This window comes from Lathamus discolor, chromosome 19 (genome assembly GCF_037157495.1).
Source record: "Lathamus discolor isolate bLatDis1 chromosome 19, bLatDis1.hap1, whole genome shotgun sequence".
Taxonomy (NCBI): Eukaryota; Metazoa; Chordata; class Aves; order Psittaciformes; family Psittacidae; genus Lathamus; species Lathamus discolor.
Window position 1 is genome coordinate 240759 of NC_088902.1, and position 21991 is coordinate 262749.

General features: G+C 50.5%; 1 protein-coding gene across 5 annotated transcripts; it reads left to right on the forward strand.

Moving 5' to 3' along the window:
* Window position 1: 1 nt before the first annotated feature.
* On the forward strand, window positions 2–21847 carry DENND2C (DENN domain containing 2C). Of its 5 annotated transcripts, none has more exons than XM_065698038.1 (19): window positions 2–82; window positions 5838–6832; window positions 8650–8798; window positions 9499–9611; window positions 9967–10134; window positions 12645–12741; window positions 13433–13477; window positions 14663–14844; window positions 15863–15972; window positions 16417–16486; window positions 16831–16908; window positions 17730–17870; window positions 18258–18406; window positions 18790–18967; window positions 19272–19313; window positions 20196–20301; window positions 20718–20957; window positions 21240–21326; window positions 21671–21847. In XM_065698038.1, the coding sequence occupies exons 2-19, from the start codon at window positions 5994–5996 to the stop codon at window positions 21700–21702; spliced, it is 2826 nt and encodes a 941-aa protein (XP_065554110.1). In that variant the 5' UTR covers window positions 2–82; window positions 5838–5993; the 3' UTR covers window positions 21703–21847. The 5 variants fall into 5 exon arrangements, with proteins under 5 accessions (XP_065554110.1, XP_065554109.1, XP_065554108.1 ...); XM_065698034.1 differs by lacking the exon at window positions 2–82 and adding an exon at window positions 380–2234; XM_065698035.1 differs by lacking the exon at window positions 2–82 and adding an exon at window positions 2289–2807.
* The last annotated feature ends 144 nt before the right edge of the window (window positions 21848–21991 follow it).

The window sequence follows — 21991 nt, forward strand, 5'->3', positions numbered from 1 at the left end:
CGCGAGCGGCAACGGGCGGGCGGCTCGGGGCGCGCCGGGAGCGCCCCGGCAGAGCGGGGCCGGGGCCGGGAGGCGGCTGCGGGTGAGGCGGGGCCGGGGCGCGGGGCGGCCCGGGGAGGGGGTTCAGGGCCGCCCGTGGGGCCGGGCGGGCCGTGCTGGCGGAGCAGCGCGGGCTCCGATCGCTGCCGGGGCCGGGGCTGCCGGGGCCGGGCAAGGAAGCGCCACGGCGGCTTCTGCCGCGGAGGGGGGCGGCGCTGCGGCCGGGGCTCGCCATCTCCGGGTCGGGAGGGCCGGTGCCGGGTCGCGCGGAGCATTGCCCCGCGGGCAGGGCGAGGGGCTGAGCGCAGGATGTGGGTGCCCGCTCAGCTGGGTCTCCAGCCCCGTGTTCTACCGCGGCCCCTCGTCCTGCTCCGCTCGGAGAGGGCACGGGGTGCGTGTGGGAATGACATCGGTGTGCGCCCAGGGCAACCCGGACGGGCGCTTTCCAGGGATGGGCGCAACCTGGGACACGGGAAGATCCCTCTGGACGTCAGGAAACGCCTCTGCTGTAGGCGGCCCCGCTGCGGCAGCGGCTGGACGAGCTGAGCCCCAGAGGTCCCTTCCCGGCTCAGCCACGCTGTGATCCTCAGGGGTTTCGTTAGGGCAGGAGTTGTGGTGGTTCAGGTGGCACTCGGCTCTTGTGCTCTGCTGCACGGGGGTGTGCAGGCATGAGGTGTTGCAGAGGTCCTTTCTGGCAGGGCTGCCTGAGGGCATGGTGTGTAGGCTGCTGTGCCGGACCTGCCTCTCTTTGCCTTTCCTGGTCACTGCATAGAGCTCTCTGTTCCCGTTACCGTGGCTGAACGCAGTTTGTCATCTGGCTACCACGACTCTGATAAAGCCCTAGGAGTGGTGGGAACTCTTTCTCCTGACAGCTGGGACTTGCATCAGCCCTAATGATGGGAGTGTGAAGAGTTGCAGGAAAACCAGCTCCTGGAGATGTGCATTTGGGCAATGGTGGTTGTGATTTCTGCTGTCCCCGTCTGTCAGTTACAGAAAGGAGGGATGGGGAGTGAGTGGTGACCTTGCTGCGTGGGAAGGGAGAGTGGGGCAGAGAAATGAGAACCTGCTGAACAAGCCAGTGTGCCCTCTGTCAGCCGGAGGGGGGATGCAGGAGTTTGGTCCAGTGGTGAGGGAAAGGCACTGAGCAGGATGCCTGTGGTGGCCCTTGTAACATGAAGGTGGCGGTGGCTTTATGGTGATGCCAGCCCTGAGGGAAGCCTGGAATCTCACCTCCTACAGCTGCACCAGGAAACAGCTCCAGGATGACTCCTGTTTAACTTTTCCTTTGTCCCTACCTTGGGTCTCAGTTCTTGTGTGAAGCTGCGGCATTCCTGGGGCATGGAGCCAGCCCGTGGTATAATGTGAGTCAGTCCTGCTAACCCGAGAGCTCAGATCCTGTGAGTCAGGTTAAAACCCATGACTGTAAAAATAGTGTGTTGTGGGTTCTGTCCGGGTGTCCTCTGCTATAGCAGCCTTCAGGGCTTACATGCTTAAAGCAGTTTGGCTTTTAGCATGGGTAAAAGCTTTCAAGAAGTTCGATTTCATCACTTGAAAAACAGACTGGAAGTTGAAAGATCCTTCTGTTTCTCAGTGCAAAAGTCTTGGGACCCATGCAGAGGTCAGACTTAACCTCCTTTTGCCATGTAATTAAGACTGACATCACGTTTACTACGTCCAGGGGCTGTGTGTCTGATGAGGTGGAGCTCTGTTTCTCAGCATGACAGGCAGAATCTTTGAATGAGTTAATAGCTAGAGCTGCTTTGTTTCGAGATGGAAATGACTAAGCATGCTGCATTCCTGAAGTGTTACTTATTTTGATATAAAATCTGCATGTTTGGTACTGCCCATGTCCTTCAGGCATCAGCATGGCAAGGGTTTGGTTCAGAAAAGTTCAGGTTCGTCCTGGAGCTGAACAGAATGGGAGTAGCTGAAGACTCTAGAAGGGGTCTTTGCAGCTGTGCTGGCTGCCCCCTCATCCCTCCAGCGCTGAGCTGGCAGCTTCCCTAGGCTCCAGGAGACCAGAAACGATCTTTTATTTGGCTCCCAGCGCAGGAGGCTTGGTGAGGAGGAGGTCTCCTGGGTGGTTTTGGAGCGGCACGGCTCTCACAAAGGGAGCAAGGGATTGCTTCAGGACTGCATGGGCTTGCCAAGGCAGTGATTTGTGTGTTCTCATGCCCGTGGTGCAGCAGGATAAGGTAAGGTGGTGTGTTAGTGCCTTTGTTTAGCTGATCAGCTACTGGCATGAGGGTGGTAAGGGGGGTTGTGGGGTGCCAGCAGCACCTGCGAGGAGTGGGCTTGAGCTCAGCATCGGAGTATTTCGTTCTTGGAGAGCAGTGGCAGCATTCTCTCCTGGAGTGTGTGGTTTCAGGAAATGGAATTGTCTTGAGACGTTGCATGGAAAATGCTTCGTGTGCTCTCTGGCTCTCAGAACTGGAAAAAAGAGTCAGGGCTATCTATCATGCGGTGTGAGCGTGCCTCATTCTGCTTGGGTTGAAGAGGTGGGAGCTGTGTTCAAACAGCATGGATCCAAGAGGCTCTCTTTCGGGAGAAATGTGTGATGCTTTGTCTGGAAATTACTGTATTTCTCTTCACCCCGAACCCCACTTTCAGTGAAATAATTCAGCATTCTCAACTACACCAAACTGCTGTAGCTGCTCAGGCAGTAGAGATGATGCATTTGGCTTATGTGGAAAGACTGTGAAGCATCCTGAAGCCACTGAAAGAATTTGGAAGTAGAGGTCAGGAGGAAAGCAGTCATGTTACATCTGGTTGGTTTGTGAAAGGAATGGGGTGTGTGGTCCCTGGGGTGCAAGTGCTGGCTTTCTCACCCGGGTGGTCTCTACCAGTTCTGTGTCCCTAAGCTGGGTTTTGGCTTATCTGAGGGTTATTAGCTTGGATCAGACCATCTCGGTCTGCTCTTTCCTCACCAAAGATCAGTCTCTGCTCTTGCCCTGGCTCGTGTAATGAGCTTAGATTAAATGCCTAGTTCTTGATAGCAGCTTGCAAGCCTGGGCAGGTGAAGAGCTGCACTCTTCTCCTCCTTGGATGGTTATTTCGGAAGACACAGTCCAGGGCTGTGGCTGGTGGAGCAGTGCTGAGCTGGAGAGCGGTGGGTGCTTTAAGCTTGTGCTCTATGCTCTGTGTTCAAAATGAGCCAGGAGCTGCGTGTTTCTAGTTGTATCTGGTGGTTCAAAGATCAGTGACATGCCTTGGAGAGACCTGAACAGCTTCTTAGGTGAGTGAACCTTATGGCTTCACCTTCTAAGTAGTACTGCTTCTCCAGGGAGTGTGTGGAGCTTCACTGGCAGGAGAAGTAATATTACTTGGTAGGTTTACAAAGGAGAGGAAATGAGCTCAGTGTGGATCCTGTTCCTGCATATGGGTCTGCGTAGCTCTGGATGGTAGTTGGGTGATTGCTTGAGCACTAGGTGGACTGATTGAACTCTGGGTATTCATCAGTGAGCAGAACCAGAGGCAGCCCTGCAGAGTCTCACCAGTACCTGTATGCTGGCTGGGACTTGCTGGTTGTGCCTCATCATGGAGGCACTGATGTAGGAGAGGTCAGCAGCACCAGGCTGACCTGGACCATGGCTCTATATCAGAATGTGTCAGACTGGCTGAGGAAACTACAGCAAATGCACTTGTTATTGTACCGTTACCCATGTGAGTGGTTGGAAGGAGGATCTGGGGCAGGCTGGCAGCCAGCAGACCTGACCTGCCAGAGCACAGGCAGCCCTGCATGCTCTGGGGAGGGACCCAACTAGAAAGAGGAACAGGGCTGCTCAGTCTGCTCTGCCTGGATGGCCTCATGGATGCTGCATGCAGATGTTTTGCCAGGCTGTTGGTCTGAACCCCAGGGTGTATTCAGAGAGGAAAGCTGCCAGTGCTGTTGGGAAGCAGGGGAGCCACGTGGACTTACTGTCAGCATGGAGCTTCACGTGCTCCATCAATGCATATGGTGGCCTTGAAGTGCTTAATCCTGTGAATAAGCCCATTGCTCCACACTGCAAGGTCCTTTGGGGTCCTGTCACTGTGTGAGTTGTCCCTTCGTGAGTTCCTCATCCAGTGGTCCTGTGTTCGAAGACATGGCAGGCAGTAAAGGTGCCTCTGAATGTACTGGCTGAAAGGAGGTTGTTTCACTCTGCTAACCTGGCTTTCCCCATCAGAGCTCTTGCTTCTTTGCTGGTTTATGCTTCAGGTCCTCACGAGCAGCACTGAGAGTAGTTGCAAGGTTGTAGGGAAGGGGAAAGTCGCTTTCCTGTCTGCTAATCAGAGCTGTGCAGGCAGGCACTGAGGAAGGATGGCTCTGCTCTGGCTCAGGATGTGTTGGAAACAATGCCTATTTATAGGAGGGGCCCCTTGCTGCCTGGAGCAGCCTGGCTGGGCAGGAAGAGGGTCTCACAGCGGGGCACAGGAGCTCTGCAGTACCCCAGGGGTACTCTGCAGTACCAGGCCAGGGGGTTGGGACAGGGGGTAGGTGGGGTTTGGATTTTGTGTGTTCTGTGTCATTCTTCAACTTGTTCTGCCCTGTCCCTGTCCCTCTGTGGTGCCATCAGCAGGGGCCTGCCTGCACCTCGCCGCTGGCAGGAGTGGGCAGGGGATGCTGTGCCGTGCTGGAGCTGGCACTGGGGCCATCTGTGCAGTGGTGGCTTCACCTCCCTTCTTCAGAGACAGGCTTGGTGCTGGTCAGGAGTTCTGAGGATATGGGGGATCCCAGAGAGCTACAGATAGAGCCAGAGGGCTCCGAGGCTGGGGACACCACGTGTCTGTACTAAAGTCATATTGAACCTGTAGGTGCTGGGTCTGTGTAGCCACCCAGGTTCTCCTGGCAGTTTCACCCACCTTTTGTCCTGTACTACCTGGAGGACTGTTTGCTCTATCCTCTGAATTACACCTTGGGGTAGTCTCAAAGAGCATAGCTCCTGTTTGTGCAGGCTCTGCTTGGGTAGAAGTTAGAGTGTTTCTTTAGCATTCCTTCTCCTCTGTTGATCTGAACAGGGTTGTTTTCCTCTTCAGCGTGAGAACTCACCAATTTCTTCTGCATTTTGGCCTCTTGTACGCCTTTTAAAACCTGCCCTGGCTGCAGGCCACAGGCTGGGCAGCACTGCCCTCCAGTCCCTTTGATGGCAAATTTAGGTCAGGTGTTGACAAGCAGAACATCAGACAGGTTTTTACTTGTGTTGTGATGCAGGAGCACACTCCCGGGAGGAGGAACTTCTTCTCCAGTCATCACAACTGGCCTAGTCCTTCTGCATGAAGCAGCAGCTGTCCTGTTGCTGCTGGCTCTCTGGAGAAGTAGATGGGGTTCCCTTTCTCTGGAGCTGATGTGGTACCTTCCTGTGTTGGGAGCTCTTGTAAAGACGTCCTGCTGCAGTGGTTTGCTGTGTGCTGCTCGAGGTGCTCAGAGCATCAGGAAGAGCTGAGCACTCCTGCCTGGCCTGCAGCGGTCCAAGCAAGCAGCAGAGGGGCTGGCTGAGGTCCCTGCTGCAGACAGGCTGTGTTGCTGTGTTCCTCTGCTGTTAAATGCTTTCCTTGAGTTTGGACCCTTGGGATCCCTGGCTGGGTTTTGTTCCTGTTGTGGTGTTGTGTTTGGTTTTTTAAAGCCAGTGGGACCCCTCTTCCCTTTTGTTAGCCCTCCCTGAAGCGTGCTACACAAGCAGGCTTTGTGGGCAGCGTGCTCTGGAAACCAGTCTGGAACATGTGATTTGGGGAGTAATGTTCTTCAGCAACTGCCAGAGCAGCAGTGATGTGCATGGCTGGAGCTCATCTGATGGCTCTGCTCTTCTCTTTCTCTGCAGGTTGTGCTGCCAGGCTGTCCTTGCGGAGCTGACACCCAGGGGCCCTTGGACACCAGTGACTGCTTTGGAGCCTCATGCCAGCTTGATGTGTGCGGGACACAGGTGGATGTGGACAAGGCTGGAGATGGGGTGTTTGTGAGCGCCTTGGCACTTGCCATGCACCCAGCAGGGTCAGTGGACAACAGCTTCTCCCGCTCTGCTGTGCAGACCCTTTCCCGGAGCCACTGCCGCAACATCAAGCAGAAGATCTCCCAGTGGGAGGGGAGGACACGGGGGTGCTCCAGCAATGAGAAACAGCAGCTGAAAGACTTTGGAGTCAAGTATGATCCCAGCTGCAACGCTCTGCCCAGAGTGAAGCCAGATCATGCAGAGGAGGGCAGAAGGACTGGGTCCAAAGATCCAAAGAGCTTGGGCTTGGACTTCAGGGAAGATGCACGGGGCTGCTTGCAGACTGGTGGCTGTGGTGACCTCAAGCCCTGTGCGTACAGCCTAGCTTCCCAAGCCAAGGAGGAAGGAGAGTTGCAAGCTGGCCTCCTTGACCCAGAAGCAAGACTGCCCCCAGGGAACTTCTACACCTCTCAAGCTCTGTGGAGGAGAGTAGATCCCCATCTGCCTGGCAAAGCCCCACCAGTTCCCTTGGACCTTCAGAGGAAGCAAGGGAGCTCTTGTTCCACAGAAAGAGAATTTAAAGTCAAAGGAGCAGAATCTCTCTGCAGGGCAGAGAGGAGCTTGAAAAACATTTACTCTGAGGCCGAGGGGCAAGAGGAGGTCCCACCACCTCCTGCTGCTGTCCCACCACCTCCTGCTGCTGTCCCACCACCCAAGCCCCGCAGGACTTTCCGCTATCTAGCAGAAAAGGGTGCTGGAAGCTGTGGTGATGCCAGTGCTACCAGGGAAGCTCCTGTACAAAAGCAGCATGGAGGAGACTCGGTGTCATCCTCCAACAACACTGAGAAGAGAATAGCCAGCAGGAGGATCAGAGGGAGAACCCAGAGGTACAGCGATTCATCTCTCGTGTCTCCTTTAAATCAGTTTCTAGATGGGTTCCAACAGCTTGCTTGCCACAGTGTCCTTGTACAAGTGCTAGTACCAGTGTTGTTGATGGAGAGAGGATATTTCTGGATGAAAGCATCCCCTTTCCATCATTGCTTGTGCACTGCTTTTGCTGCTGATAATCACAGAATCATAGAATCATAGAATGGTTTGGGTTGGAAAGGACCTTAAGATCATCCAGTTCCAACCCCCTGCCATGGGCAGGGACACCTCACACTACACCAAGGCTCTGTCCAGCCTGACCTTGAACACTGCCAGGGTTGGAGCATTTACCACTTCTTTGGGCAACCTATTCCACTGCCTGATAATCTTGCAAAGAAGGGCAAAAGCTCCAAACAGATGTTAGTCCCACACCCTAAGGTGTGTGACTCAACAGAGTTGAGTGACAATATGCTGGTCCCAAGGAGGGTGCTGCCTGCTTCTTGCCCTGAGCTTGTCCTTAGCTGCAGTTTATGGATTACAGAATAGCTTTCTCTTTATGCAGTGTGCCTGTTCAACGTTCCAGCTTTCCTGTTGCAGCAGGTTTGGCTATTCTTCCCTTTCCCCCATCCACAGGTCCCTGTTGCAGAATAAAACACCTCTGAGCTAGCTCAATGCTACTTCTGCTTACAGAGGAGCTGCCTAGGGCTGCTGTGCTAGAGGAATGTGCACATGATAGGTGGAGATGTGACTAGGACTCCTGAAACATCCTTTCACCATGGCCAGGCATGCAGCAACAACCCAGATTTTATGATGATGGGCTAAATCCCTGCCAGCTCCTTTGTGATCTCTGTGCCATGAGTTTGAAGTGGCGGCCAAGTGTATGAGAACTGAAGCTCATGAACATGATAACACGTTCACAGAAGCAGTAGGTGAGCTCCAGTAGAAAGCAGTGCCCTAATTCTGAGGACTGCTGCAAGTGCTTAGTCTGCAAAATGTGGTTTGGGTTCTTGCCTCTCTGGCAGGATGGGACTCTTGGTACCTGCTTGGAGTGTGCTTGGCCATGGAGCCTCTAACTTCGTGTTTAAGTTAGAAATCTCCCAGCGTAAGTGAGTAGGACTCACTCGGTGTGCTGGCTTTGGCTGGGATAGAGTTAATTTTCCTCATAATCGCCTGTGTGGTGCTATGTTTTGGATTTGTGGTGAAAATAGCATTGAAAACACACCAGCGTTGTAGGTGTTGCTGAGCAGTCATCACAGCCTCAAGGTGTTTTCTGCTTCTCTCACTGCCCCACCAGTGAGCAGGCTGGGCAAAAGGCTGGGAGGGGACGCAGCCAGGACAGCTGATCCCAACTGAGCCAAGGGGTATCCTACACCGTATGTTAAAAGCAACGAATATTTGGAGAAGAAGGAGGAAAGGGGGGGACTTTTGGAATTACAGCTTTTGTCTTCCCGAGTCACCATTGTGTGTGATGGAGCGTTCCTGGAGATGGCTGAACCTGCTTGCTAAGGGGAAGTAGTGAATGAATCCCTTACTTTGCTTTGCTTGTGTGTGCAGCTTTGGCTTTACCTGTTGAGCTGTCTTTATCTTGACCCAAGCATTGTCTCACTTTTACCCTTCTGCTTCTCTCCCCCATCCCACTGGGTGGGAGCAAGTGAGTGGCTGTGTGGGGCTGAGCTGCTGCCTGGGCTTAAGCCTCAGCACTTAGAAATCAGAGTCCAGACTGAAGCATCCCTGTGCTTGCTGGCCCCAGGGAGACCATGCTCTGTGTGGGCTGGAGACAGCAATTCACTGGTACATGCAGTTGCCTTTAGAAGAAGTTACACTGGTTTTCCTCTAGGAAATCTTTTGAGTTTGAGGACATCCAGGGCTTCCGCAACCGAATGGCAACCACCAAGTCCCACAGGCTTCAAGAAGAGACAAATGGCACTACAGGATCCAGGCTTGTCTACACACAGTCAGAAGACAACATCTATGAGGACATTATCTGTATGTGCCTGTGCTTCTGGGGGATGCACTCGCTTTATTTAAGGGTAGTAAATTTGTTGGGGAGGGAGGAATGAAGATGAGAATGCATTGAGGCCCTTTCCAGCTCTGTGACTTTTAAAGTCTTCCCCATCTGGGGTTCCTTGTTGGTGTAAGTAACTGCATGTGAACAGCCTGATTTCAGGTGTCATGGAAGAGCTCTAGAATTGGCCTGTGCTAAATTGATTTATAAGCTCTTCAAATGCTTTGCTCGAGTGCTGCACAGAGATCATTGTGAACACTGTCAAAATCAGCTGCTTTGCAATAGAGCTACTTTCTCTGCAGTGGTAGAAGTATTTTGTTTTGCTGAATCCATGCACAGTTTGCCAGGTTGATGGTAATGGGTTAGAAGGGTCTTTGAGTGGTAGGAACCTAACCCATCTTCAACCAAGTCTCTCTCGGGCCCTGTTAAATCTTGGCAGGCAACTGCACCCTGTCTCTGCTTACATCCCTTGCAAGAGTGCAGGACTTGATCTCCTTTCCTAAATTCCCTAAATCACAGAATCACAGAATCCCAAGGGTTGGAAGGGACCTAAAAAGATCATCTAGTCCAACCCCCCTGCAAGAGCAGGGTAACCTACAGTACATCACACAGGAACTTGTCCAGGCGGGCCTTGAATATCTCCAGTGTAGGAGACTCCACAACCCCCCAATGCTTTTCTAGGTCCTGCAAAAGAGAACCCATATGAAGATATCGGAGCTCTGCCCTTACCCCTCTGGAAGGTCCCATCTGTCTGGAAACTGCCACCCCCCCGGAGCACCAGTAGAGCTCCCAAGGTAGGATGAGGGGATTAAGTTGTCATGTCTTTACAGAAAGTCATCCTCACCAGGGCCCTGTTTGTGCTCTCCCCTGGCTCCACATTCCTGCTGCTACATCATTGGTTTACCTTGGGTTTTATTGTTTGTTATTGGTGTAAATGATAACGAGCAACCATGGCAATGGCAGTTGATTAAGCTGCTAAGGAGCAAAAGAATATGAACAAGAGAGTATTGATGAGATGCTTGAGTATGTGGGGTGGGATGGAGAGGTTGGTAGAGCAGGAGGCTGCAGGAAGTTCATCATTTATAATCTGACTCCTTGGGCTAAAGGTTAATCCCATGCTTAACCATCTCTTCTGATGCTGTTTTCTAGCCTCCCCCAAAACCTCCCTTCCTCAGTCGCAAGACTCTTGAGCCAAAGCCCTCCCAGTCAAGTTTCCAAGGGAAAATGGTGAAGGACACAACCCTGCCTGTCACACTGTCTGAGTGGAAGCTGTTCCGAGCAGCAGAGGCTGCTAGCAGGAGAAAGAACTTGCCCTGGGTGAGATTAAAGTGTGAAACCTTACCTCTTGCATGGCATTTCATAATCTTGCTGCTTTTGTAGCACCTTCTAAGTGCTTTGTAAGTGATCGTGGCAGGTGAATGCTGGTTGGCCCTGCTGTGTGTGTGGACAAGTGGCCCTGCTCAAACCATTTCCCCTCCAGGTAGCAGGGCAGGTATTTGGGGATCAGAAACCAGTGTCAGTTCTAGCTGGGCAGTGGTGGGTTTGTTGGCCAACAGTCTAGAAATGGAGCACTGGGTGCTCACCTGGCAATCAGTGCTGTGTGTGAACAGGAGCTCTTCCTTGTGCTTTGTCATTTAAGCCTTGTTGCTACTGCTTCCATGAAGTGTGGTGATGCTGGGTTTGTGCTGAATGTGGTGCAGGAATGCGAGAAAGCTCTCTGGGAGCTAGAGGGCCAGCTCTGTACAATTGTATGTACATGTCTCCTGCTCCTGATGACTTCTCAGACTGACCCTTATCTTCTTGCTCCAGGCACTGGGTTGTTAGTGGCTGACAGTGTGGGGCTGCTGTAGGGAGCTGGTTGGGCCCTTGGTTACTTGGCGTGTTGGCTTGGAGCTCCTGACTTGCCATCAGGAACATACCCTTGCAGCTATTTCGTAGTCTAAAGGTGAAGAGTAGCTTTTAGGGACAAGCACATTTCACAAAGGCTTCCTACCCCTCTGCTACCTCTTCCTGCGCCCTCCTACCTGTGTGCCATGTGCTTCTGAGGCTAGAGGAAGGCTTTTAATCCACGTTCACAATAGATGACTCCATTGTAACTCTCATTTGACGTGTGGAATCTTTCTAGCTAGCAGTATCAGTGACCAGCTCACCTGCCTCAGTGATAAAGCACAGAATGTGCTCTAGAAGTTTAGCTGCAGGTACCACTGCGGAGCACTTTGTGCATAGGCCCCAAATTCCAGTTGTGGAAATGGTAACAACTTACTTTTGCCACAGAAAAATAATCAAACTTCTGCCGATCTTTATTTCTTCTGGAAATCGGGTGCATTTGCTCAAATTGCACAAGACCGAGAGGCAGAGCTGGAGAGCTGCACAGCACTGTTCAAACATGAAGTGCTTCAGATAACAAACAACTTCTGTCTGGTTTTGAATGAACTGTAGCCCTGCAAAATCAGGAAGAAGATGGCACTATTATAGCATTGCTGTAATGGAGAGAATCTTCCGTTTGGAGGGGGAAAATACAACATTCTACAACAGCAAACCTATTCCAGAAATCTGGTAGCAATTTGCATGCAGGAAGCACACTTGACTCTTTTTGCTCAGAAGGAATCGAGCCAAGATTGCTCGAGAGGTTGAGGAGAAGGTTGGAGTGTAAGAAGAAAAAAGCTGTTTTTTCTTAAGAAACACATAAACACACCCAGTGTCTCTCCCTGGTGACTCAGCTGCACAAAACCAGAGAACTCCCACAGAAATCCTTTAGGTAAGGCTGTACAGGAGGGGGAAGAAATCAGGTTATGCAGCAGGAGAGTTGCTTTCTGCTGTGGGCTCTTCTCCTCCTTGCAACCTCCTCGTGCTGGGACTGGTTAATGCAGAAAATGGGGAGGAATAGATCTGAAAAGGAGAAGAGCCTAAGCTTGGTTTGCTGAGCTGGGGATAAAGGATTGAGCTGAAAAACAGGTTCTCTTGCAGAAGATCTTCCTTTTTATGCAGCATTTGTGGTGACAAATGGCTGGGCCCCACCCTCCTACATTCAGTGGGAGCATTTAATGAATTCTTAACTTGAGACAAGAATGGACTTGACCTGCTTAGTGCATTTCCCATAACTCTTCCTTTGACAGACAGAACCAGAGCCACCTACAGCATCTATACTTGGCAACTGAGGGGGGAACCCAGGGAGGCAGTGACAGGAGTAACAGAAAGCATTAGGACTTTGGACCAGATATGTGGTGTCCCTATTCTGTCCCACTGCCTTTCTTCACTTATGCAAAACAAAGACGCGTAATCCTTCCATTTTAGCAGCTACCCTGGGACAAGGACTGTGTTAGAGCAGCCTTGTTCTGGGCCTGATTTGCACTTTGGAGAACTTTCAGTAGCTGTGTGACATCTACCTTCACTTGAAAAGCAAGCAAGCAACCAACCCTAAGCTACGGTCAGAGTGCTCTGCTTTTTCTGGGCTTGGAAAGAATTGGGATGCTTGAGGGCGTGCAGAGTTCAGAGTCCTTTGTAGTGGAGGGCTCAGAAGATATTCTTGTAGTTGGCCTTTCTAATAGAAAATGGAGATCTGATGCCAGAGTGCTTATACAGTTTGGTGTCGGCTCTGAGTTGTGCTAATGGGAATCTCTCACATAGCAGAAATTCTGTGTGGATTCAGTATCCACTGAGCTGTGCTAGAAGTACTCTAGCAAGCAGTCTCTCAGACTGGCAGGACTTGGGCAGCCTTTCCAAGTGTTGTGGTGCTAGATGATTGCTGTTGGGCTGCAGTCCTGTTGGCACCTGGGAGCCCTTTTCTGGACCTCCACGTTAACCTCTGCTTCTGCTTTGGATTGCAGCTGGTACTAAAAATCCAGGAGATCTTTGATTCTAAGCGTGGAAAGAAGAGGGTGAAGTTGCTCAGTGCTGTTGGGAGAGAAGCACCTCCAATGAAAGGTATAGAGTCTCCAGCACCATAAACCTCTTGAGCAGCACAGCTCCTGCACATCCTGGGGTACTGCTGACATGCCTGGCACCACCACCTCCTGCACCTCCTGCTGGGCTGACCCAACAGTGCTGGCCCATGTCTTGCAGCTGTAATTGCTGAGCTTTCAGCACTGGTCAGATTGGGAACACTTGCTTAACCCAAGTTTAATACTGGCACAAGTGGCAGATTCACTGTAATCTGAGCCTGGGCTGCTGGTTAAAAGTCCTGTTTCAAAAAAGCAGAACAAACCCCCCAGGTTGCTTCACCTCTGACTACTCCACTCATCACTTTTGTGCCTCTAAAGTGAGGTTCTTGTGTTCTTCTGATTTTTGTAGCCATGGTATGGCCTTTATTTATAGTATATTCTATTCAGCAGCTCTGTTAACTTTTACCGTGGTATCAAATAGCCACTTGGTTTCTGTTGTTTGTCTATGTTCAGCCGACCTGCAGGTGGTTTACTAGAAACAGGGTCATGGCATCAGCTCTGCTGTAGCACATTGCCCAGTCCCAGCTGTTCTTTGCTGCTGCTTTGAGCAGAATAGGTGGGCAGTCCTGAACGATGCTGGTGTGATGAGTGTAAAGTTCTTTCTCTTGCCCAACTTTGGGTGTTGCCCATCTTCCTTCTGCATGGCTAATAAATGAAAACTCTGTGTGTTTCAGGTGAAACCAGTGGGAATGAAAGTGATACGGAAAATCAGTCAAAAAGTGAGTGAATCACGAGGGCTGGTCCCATCTCCATAGCACTACACATTTGGCTAAGGCTCTACTGGGATAAGCACACTGACTAGTCATTGCTTCTGTCATGGCTTCTGCCAAGACAGAGAAAGGGAATATCTAAGAGGCAGCATGGCCAAGGCTGGGAGCTGTTGTTATGGCAAATCAACCTCTATTTCTGCCCCTTCTGAGGCTTTATGCCATTAATCTACCAGTCATCAGAACTGGATTCATTTTTGGGTTGGTAGAGTCACACTTAACTGTGTCTTGCAGGGCGTTGTCTCTGGATCACCTATGCTGCTAGCACTTGAGGTTATTTTACCCTACTTCCTTCCCATGGTTGTGTTCTACATGTATATAGTTGTGAAATGCCCTTTCCTCTGGGGAGAAATCGCTTGGCTATTTGTCTGGTTCTGCAGTCCTGAGTTTGATCATAGGCCCAAACTACAGACTCAAAATCCATACTTTCAGATGTTTCATTTGCTTGGAGGGGAGCATAGGTGAGGCCTTAACTTGGAGTCAGTAGTGAAGTTCCACTGTTTTATGTTGAGAGTAATGTGAAGAGTCTCTGCAGAAATACAGTGACTGAGTCACTGCCTGATTTCAGAGTTGTCCACAATGTGTCACAGTGCCTGGGCCACAGGAATTTCTTACATCAGGGTGCTGTGCCTGTGCTTGTGAGTTGGTGCTGCCTGTCAGGACATCCCAGCCTGGAGGTTCCTTGGCCAGGAAACTGGCTCTGCCTCTCTTGATGCCCATGCTACTTTAGCCCTGCCTGCCTGAGGCCTGGCAGTTATTGAACTGGTGAAGCTGGGTTTCCCTCATCCTTAGCACGGCCTGTCGCTCTGAGATGTGTGGAAAGAGCAAGAGAATGCAAGCTATCAGCCAAGAGGGGTTGGAACTGAATGATCTTAAGGTCATTTCCAACCCAAATCATTCTGTGATTTTAAGAGGAATTTGTAGAGCTGCTGCAAGGCCAGTGCTCCCCTGTCTGGAAGAGTTCTGTGCTTGAGGAGCTGATGCAGGAGTCCTAAGTCCCATAGAGTGCAGCAGTGACAGGCAAATGCACCCATTTCCCTTCCCCCCTCTAAAGGTAGTGACAAGTCCTCTTTTGTGACCTATAGGTGCTTGGCAGTGGTAGCCACAGCCTGGTTTTGGGTTTGCTCCTTTCTTCAGGTCGACACAGGTGCCTGCTGAGGTCAACCTCCAAGAGGAACCCACACTACCAGACTTTGGAGAGGGATCTGATAGAGCTTCAGGAGCAGCAGCTGTTTGAGCTGTTTGTGGTGGTGTCACTGCACAAGAAGGCCTCTGAGATGACCTACATGCCACAGATCATACAGCAGTTTCCCAGCAAGGTAGGAGCTGCATGGAAACCTGCCCACAAAACACACTCAGCAGCTCTTTGTTTCCTCTCATGGTGTGTATCCCTTCCTAAACTCTTCACTAGTAAAGCAGGCCACTGGTTAGGATACAGGTGTGGAATATGAAGCCCTTTGCTCTTTTACAGCCAAATTGCAGTGTTCTGGTGAGTTCCTTTACATGGGACAGCCTGTCATGCTGGGATTGTGCAGGAAACATTGCCCAGGAATTGTGGAGGTGTTCTGATTTGTCTCCCTTGTAATATTAGCCTTGCTTCCAAGTAATTGGCTTGTCACCTTCTTCTCTGGGCTGTGTGCCCAAGGACATCAATGCTTTTGTACAACTGTTACTCTGAAAATGCTGTGCTGTTTTCCAGGCTGCTCCTTCATGCTGTCACAGCTTGGGACACTGGAATAACCTGGATGCACTGACTGAGGGTGCAGGGTCTATAATCAGCTTTGTGCAATAAACTTTCAACTTCTCAAGGCCATTTCCTACTTAAATATGATCTCTCTTACTTAAAATCCTTCCTTTTGCTCCTTCTGGGCAGTTTTGAGCATGGAAAGTTGTCCTGTAGTCACTGAGGGGTTTGACTTGAGCCCTCTCATGGTAAGTGGGATATAGGTACACTGTTTTCACAGCTGAGTGATCTGCACATCTGAAGCTTCAGATCTCCTAGGAATAGAACTGAGGCAAGCTGATACATCCATCATTTGGGGGGATCAGTTCTAGCTTTATTCCCCAGTAAACTTGGCCATGCGTATAAATCCTTACTCACTTCTTACCAAGACTTCTTACCAGGTGGGTAATTTTACAAAGGTCCAATCAGCAGGAAAGATCCAAGAGGGAACTGGAAATCTGTTACAGGCAGAATGTGTTCTCCTATACTTGGGCATTAGCTGTCTGATGGTTCAGCATTGGGAAGTATCAGGAATACACTGTCTCCCACTGTTTTAAATGCTGAAGCTATGCACCACACTTAAGTGACTTCAAAAGCATGTGTTACTCCTCCAGACTGAACATCCCTTCAGACAGTCAAAGGATACTGAAGAGAGGCTAAAGGTCATTCCCAAATTCTGCTTTCCAGATCCCAAAGACTGGTTTCCTGCATCAGACCTTAAAAGGTAAAGACTTGGTTCTGAATACTCATGCCTGAAACAGGCAATGCTGAAAGCTTAGGTAGGTGCCAGTGTGCTGGACCAGAGGAACTGCAGAGCAAGTTAAAATGGGAAAGGCTGTATCCCTGATGCCAGTGGTAGGGGAATTGCTGTTTCTACCTGAGCCCCTTCTTTCCTGCAAGAAGGAAGTTTGTAATGTCTGTTCAAGGCCAAGCGCTTCTGCTGTTCCTTGGCAGAACAGAGAAGCAGCTGGGAAGGAAGAGAGCTGTAGTAGTTCAATGGGAGTCCATGGGCTGCAGGTTTCTACACTGAATAGAGATCAAAGTAGCTGGCTAACCACAGCAAGGGGTCTTCAGCATGACCAGAAAGAAAATGGCTTGTAGTCTGTGAGCTTTGTCGGTCTCTGACCTGGCTGGTGAATTCAACCCTCACTGTTCTTTGGTTCCCCAGTGAAACATTTTCTTTCGTGTTGACGGGAGAGGATGGCAGCCGCTGGTTTGGGTACTGCAGGAAGCTCCTGGTAAGCATCTGTGTGTTGGGTTGAGGGTAAAGAATGCATTGATAAATGCACAGTTAAGTGCATGATGTGACTCAGCAGTCATTTTCCATGTGAGTTACGTAGTGCCTGTGCTGCTGATGTTACCAACACTTTGAATGAGTAAAGGAGGGAACATGATGATGCCCCTGTAGAGTGAAATGGGCTCTGGGCTTGAAAGACAGCTCCTGGAACTCAACATTCCTCAGGAATCTTAAGTCAGAAGTTTAAAGGGAGCTCCAGCAGAAGGAATTGTGTGAATCAACTGCAGTGTAGGTGCTAGGTGCCTTATTGCATCCCTGTTCTCACCTGTTCCTGTTGTCTTTCAGCCAGAAGGGAAAGGGAAGCGCCTTCCTGAGGTGTACTGCATTGTTAGCCGCCTGGGCTGCTTCAACCTCTTCTCCAAGGTGAAGTGGGGGGAACCTGTTACTTCTTATTGGACTTGAGAGTCTCTGACAACCTGCAAGCTCCACAAAATAACTGTGTGCTTCTGTCCGGTATAGAATTGCTTAGTGATCGTGGTGCTTCCTCACGGCCTTTGCTTTGACAGGGCAGATAAAATGATGCCAGTGCTGAGACTTGTCAGGTGATACACAGATAACTATTCCTTCATCCAAATTACTGTCAGGAAGTGGCTCCTCATCAGCCTGATAAGACTGATGGTGCCTCTTCATCCTCTTCTTCCATGACTTGGAAATGGAAAATCAGTTGGGGGGTGGGAATCTTAGCTTGTTTTTCCTGTCGCTATGAGGAGAGTAGATAAAGAGGTAGAGCCTGGGGAAAGCCACTGCACGTGAAGAGCTGCTGTTGCAGAAGAATAGCAGGAGGCGAGCTTATGATAAGAAAAAAGCTCATTTCTAATCATTGGAGCACAGAGTTTCTAGAAGAGTGTTTCAGAAAGATTACTGGGGAGGAGGTTGAGGTGTTGCTCTTCTTAGTCCTCTAACTACTTGTGATAATTCAGTTAACCACGTACAAGACATTTCCTTACAGTAACAAGAGACTGGATTTGAGAATGGAAAGTTGTACTCACAGGCATCTATTCCCATTTGATTGCTCAGACTTTTGAGGGGAGCTTTCACAGGGATTCCAAGAGAGGGAGGAAAGGGCTGTGAGTCTGTTTTGGAGCCTTCACATGTAGCTATGGCATGGGATACTCTGACAGAGGCTGGTATCTCCTCTGGCCTCAGCCAGCCATTAAACCAATGTCTAATGTATTTTCTTGCAGATTTTAGATGAAGTAGAGAAGAGGCGAGAGATGTCCCCAGCCCTGGTGCACCCATTCATGCGCAGTGTCATGGAGGCGCCTTTCCCTGCTCCTGGACGCACAATTACTGTGAGGAGTTTCCTGCCAGGAGCAGGAAATGAGGTAATGGAAACCAGGAGCGGCTTTGCTGTGCTGGGGCACAGCGGCACTTTGCGAACTGACCTGTGGAGAGATGCTGCCAGTAAAAAGTCAGTCTGAAGATCATAGAATCATGGAATGGTTTGGGTTTGAAAGGACCTCAAGGTCTTCCAGTTCCAACTTCCTACCATGTGCAGGGACTCCTCACACTAGACCATGTCACTCGAGACCTGTCCAGCCTGACCTTGAGCAAATCTGTGTGGGAGTCCTCTGGGCAGTTGGACTGTCCAGGCCGCAGGGTTCCACTTGCAGGGAGCCCCCATTCCATGTTCTAGCCAGGCTTCCCCTCCCCTGGCCTGGCTCTATGGTGGCTTTTCTCCTCCAGTGCTCTGCATCTCCGATTGCCTGTAGGTGCTGGAGCTCTGCCGCCCACTGGATTCCCGACTGGAACACGTTGATTTCGAATGCCTCTTCAAGTGTCTCAGTGTGTCTCACACAATTCGGGTCTTCGCATCTCTCCTGCTGGAAAGGAGGGTGATCTTTGTTGCTGATAACTTAAGGTAAAAACAGAGTCTGAGTGACTGCTTCTGAGGGACACTCTTCTTCTGCACTGGGGCTGTTTTCGTGTGCAAGCTTGTCTGACTTGTAAATAGTGACATTTACAAGCTTTTGCAGACTTTTCACACAACACGTGCATGCTTGGAATTTGAAGTATACTATTTACCCGAGACAGGAGATAAAGGAATGTTTCCTTTACCTCTTTAGTCTGGGTTGATTCTATTCCTAGCTCCTCAGAATTGCCTTTAAAAGTGGATGCATGGGGCTTGTGCTGATGTGTAAATGTGTGTGAGTTATGTTCCCCTGAGCATTTCTAACCTGTGTCTGCAGTCAGGTACTGAAGGAGAAGTTGACAATCAACTCTGTGCTTCTCTTACCTTTCTAGCGTTCTGTCTAAATGTGGCCATGCTGCAGTTGCAACGCTTTATCCCTTCACTTGGCAACACACCTACATACCAGTCCTGCCAACTTCTATGATTGATATTGTGTGCTCTCCGACCCCATTCCTAATTGGCATTCTCTCCTGCTCGTTACCACAGCTCCAGGACCTGCCCATAGAAGAGGTGAGAATTGGGTGAAGCACAGTATAGGGCCAGTGGCAGTGGTATGAGCTGACCTCTGGAATAATCTCTGTGGGTTCTGTCTTAATATAAACTCTCAGACTTTGCTGAGGTTGGTGAACTTGCCAGGTACATGTCAGGGTGTCCCACTGGTGTCAAGGATCAATACTATTCACTGTCCTTATGGACAGGCTGCAGTTTGTGTTGGGTGTGTGACATCCTCTGGCACTCGGAAAGAAAAGGGTTTTTTTTATACAGCAGCATACCTGGTTATAAGAGTCTGTGTGTTTTGTACATCCTTCCCCAGGTGCTGATTGTTGATCTTTGTGCCGACAAGTTCTTGCAAGAGGTGAGTGAAATAACAGGAGCAGTCACTGAGGGTTATATGCCAGGAAAAGGCACCAGTGAAAGAAAATGAGAACAAGACCTCAGCAAAAGCTGGTATTCATATGGAAGCTCCAGTGGCTGAAGAAGTATCTGGCATTCCTTTCTGACCAACAGAGAAGGGAACAGGCTTACAAATTCTTGTTGTAAGACTGAAGTTGCATGAGGTGCAGAACGCTGTGAAGCCAAAGATGCTGCTTATCTGAGCCTGATTTCAACAGGGGTAATGAGTGGGTTCATTATGTGAAGTGGACCACTAAGGCTCTTTTCTGCTTTCTGTCTGGCTGTGTGCATGTTCTCCTCTCTCATCTATCTGGGGTGGGTTTCCTTTGGTTGGTTGATTTTTCTCCCCAGGGTGATAGTTGAGGAGACAGATCGTCATCACAGTTCACTTGCGGTTCTCCACTGAAATTCACCTCATGTGCTTCTGCATCACAAGTTGCTGTAAATGTATGGGACTGTTACTAGTTCAGGAGGATATTTGCATCTCCTTTTCCTTGCCTTACTGTTCTGTTTTGCATTGCAGCCTGCAACTGGAGAAAGGTATTAAAGGATTTGGTTTATTTTCTGTTGGTTTTGTGTGTTTTATCACTAGTATCGTAAGCGTGAGCCTGTGTCATGGATATAGCACATGTTGTGTGTGTGACTCCAACAGGATTTGGAGGATCTAGTGGGAGGGTGCTTAGCAAATGGTTTTCATTTCTGTGGCTGCAAGACAAATGTGTGTTCTCCACCAAGACAAACCATATCACAGAGTAACTTCCCTCAAGCTGTTTTAGCCATGTTATGAGTATTTCTCATCAGTGCAGCACAAGAAGGTTCTCAAAACGGCCTTTTTTCCCTTTAGGTATCAGATGAAGATGCTATCCTGCCCCATAAACTCCAGGCTGCTCTTGTCCAAGTCTTGGAAGAACGAAGTGAAATCTTGTCTCATCAGCAGAGTGACACACAAGGTATTTGTGCAGACAAGTGTTTTCACATTAGCAAATCTCCACAGCTCAGCTGGGAAAATGAGTGAGAGGAAATACACAGTTTAGAAAGGTATTTTCCTGTGACCCATCAGTGCGCTTCAGCCCAGAACCCCCCCTTGTGCTGGGCTGCACCCCCAGAGTGTGAGCAGCAGCTCAGAGAGGGGATTCTGCCCTGCTGCTGCACTCTGGGGAGACCCCCCCTGCAGTCCTGATCCAGTGCTGGGGCAACAGCACCAGAGGGATGTGGAACCTGAGCTTGGCTTCCTTGGTATCAAACACGCATCTGGGATTTCATGTCTGAGACAGCCTGAAAAGTAACTGCTGCTCCTCTTGCAGGAAAGGAAGGACCAAAGTGATGAATGCGCAGTGAAAGGTCCCCTCTGTTGTCCTCTTTGCAGGTGATGTGCCCCTGAACTCCTTGGTCTCTGAGGCTTTTGTGCAGTTCTTTGTGGAGATCGTTGGACACTATTCCCTGCACATGAACGTCACAGAGAGAGGGGAGCGCGTGTTCCAGCGGGAGCTGTTCCGCAAGTCTCACGTGTCTCGCAACGTGCGTCACTTCCTGCACTTCTTCATGGAAACACAGATGTTTGCAGGCTTCATCCAGGACCGAGAGCTGAGAAAGAGCCCGGTCAAAGGTGGGGCTGCTTTCTTGTTTTAGATTCAGAGTATCATGTCAGCTGACTTTAACTCTTAGGACACCTTTTGTCCTGGCGAGTTACCCCATTGGCATTTTGGTGCCAGTGGTAGCTCTGGCCCTTCTAATCAAGGGCTGAAGCAAAGGATTTTTACATCTCTCCTCTCTCATCCTGTAGCCTACATCATACCCATGATTTCCTTTTTATAACCTCCTTGTTAATGACACAAGCTGTCACATGCTAAAAGATGGAATAGCTCAGTTTCTATTTTTTCTCTTTTAGGCCTGTTTGAGGTCCGCGCTTTGGAGTATTTGGAGAGTATTCCAGGGACTGAACCGACTGGAATGAACAAAATCCTTCGCAGTCTTGGTAAAGGGACACCCTCGCTTTTTGTTCATTTGTATTTATTGAAATGAATCACAGAATCATAGAATGGTTTGGGTTGGAAAGGACCTTAAGATCATCCAGTTCCACCCCTCTGCCACGGGCAGGGATGCCTCACCCTAGACCATGTTGCTCAAGGTTCTGTTTACCACTTCTTCGGGTAACCTGTGCCAGCGCCTCACCACCCTCACCCCCAAGACTTCTGCTATTGACCAAACAACTGCGTGGGGAAGAGGGCAGAGCCTCTTCGTTGCAGTGTGTGCTCCTGTGTTGTTTTCAGTTGCCCCTTCAGCGATGCTGAGCCCTTCGTGTCCCTTTCTTCTCCACAGGCAGTAAAATGAAGTTTCTCCAGAAGAGATGAGCGGGCGCTGCTGCCGCTGCGGGCCAGCGGCAGGCCCCGGGTGCCGCCTGCCCTGCGGCCGGAGCCGGACTCCTCTGTGGCCGCAGGAGGGCCGGGGCCGGGGGCGGCTCCTGCCTGATTAAACCATGAACTCGGCGTTATCGGACCCGCTCGTGCCTCAGCCTGCTCCGCCGCGCTGCGATGGGGCGGGGCTAGGACCGGGAGGGGCGGTGCCAGGGCGGGAGGTGGCCCCGGGAGGGGCGGGGTCTGGGGGCGGAGGGCGGGGCCGGCCCGCGAGGGGCGGGGCCGT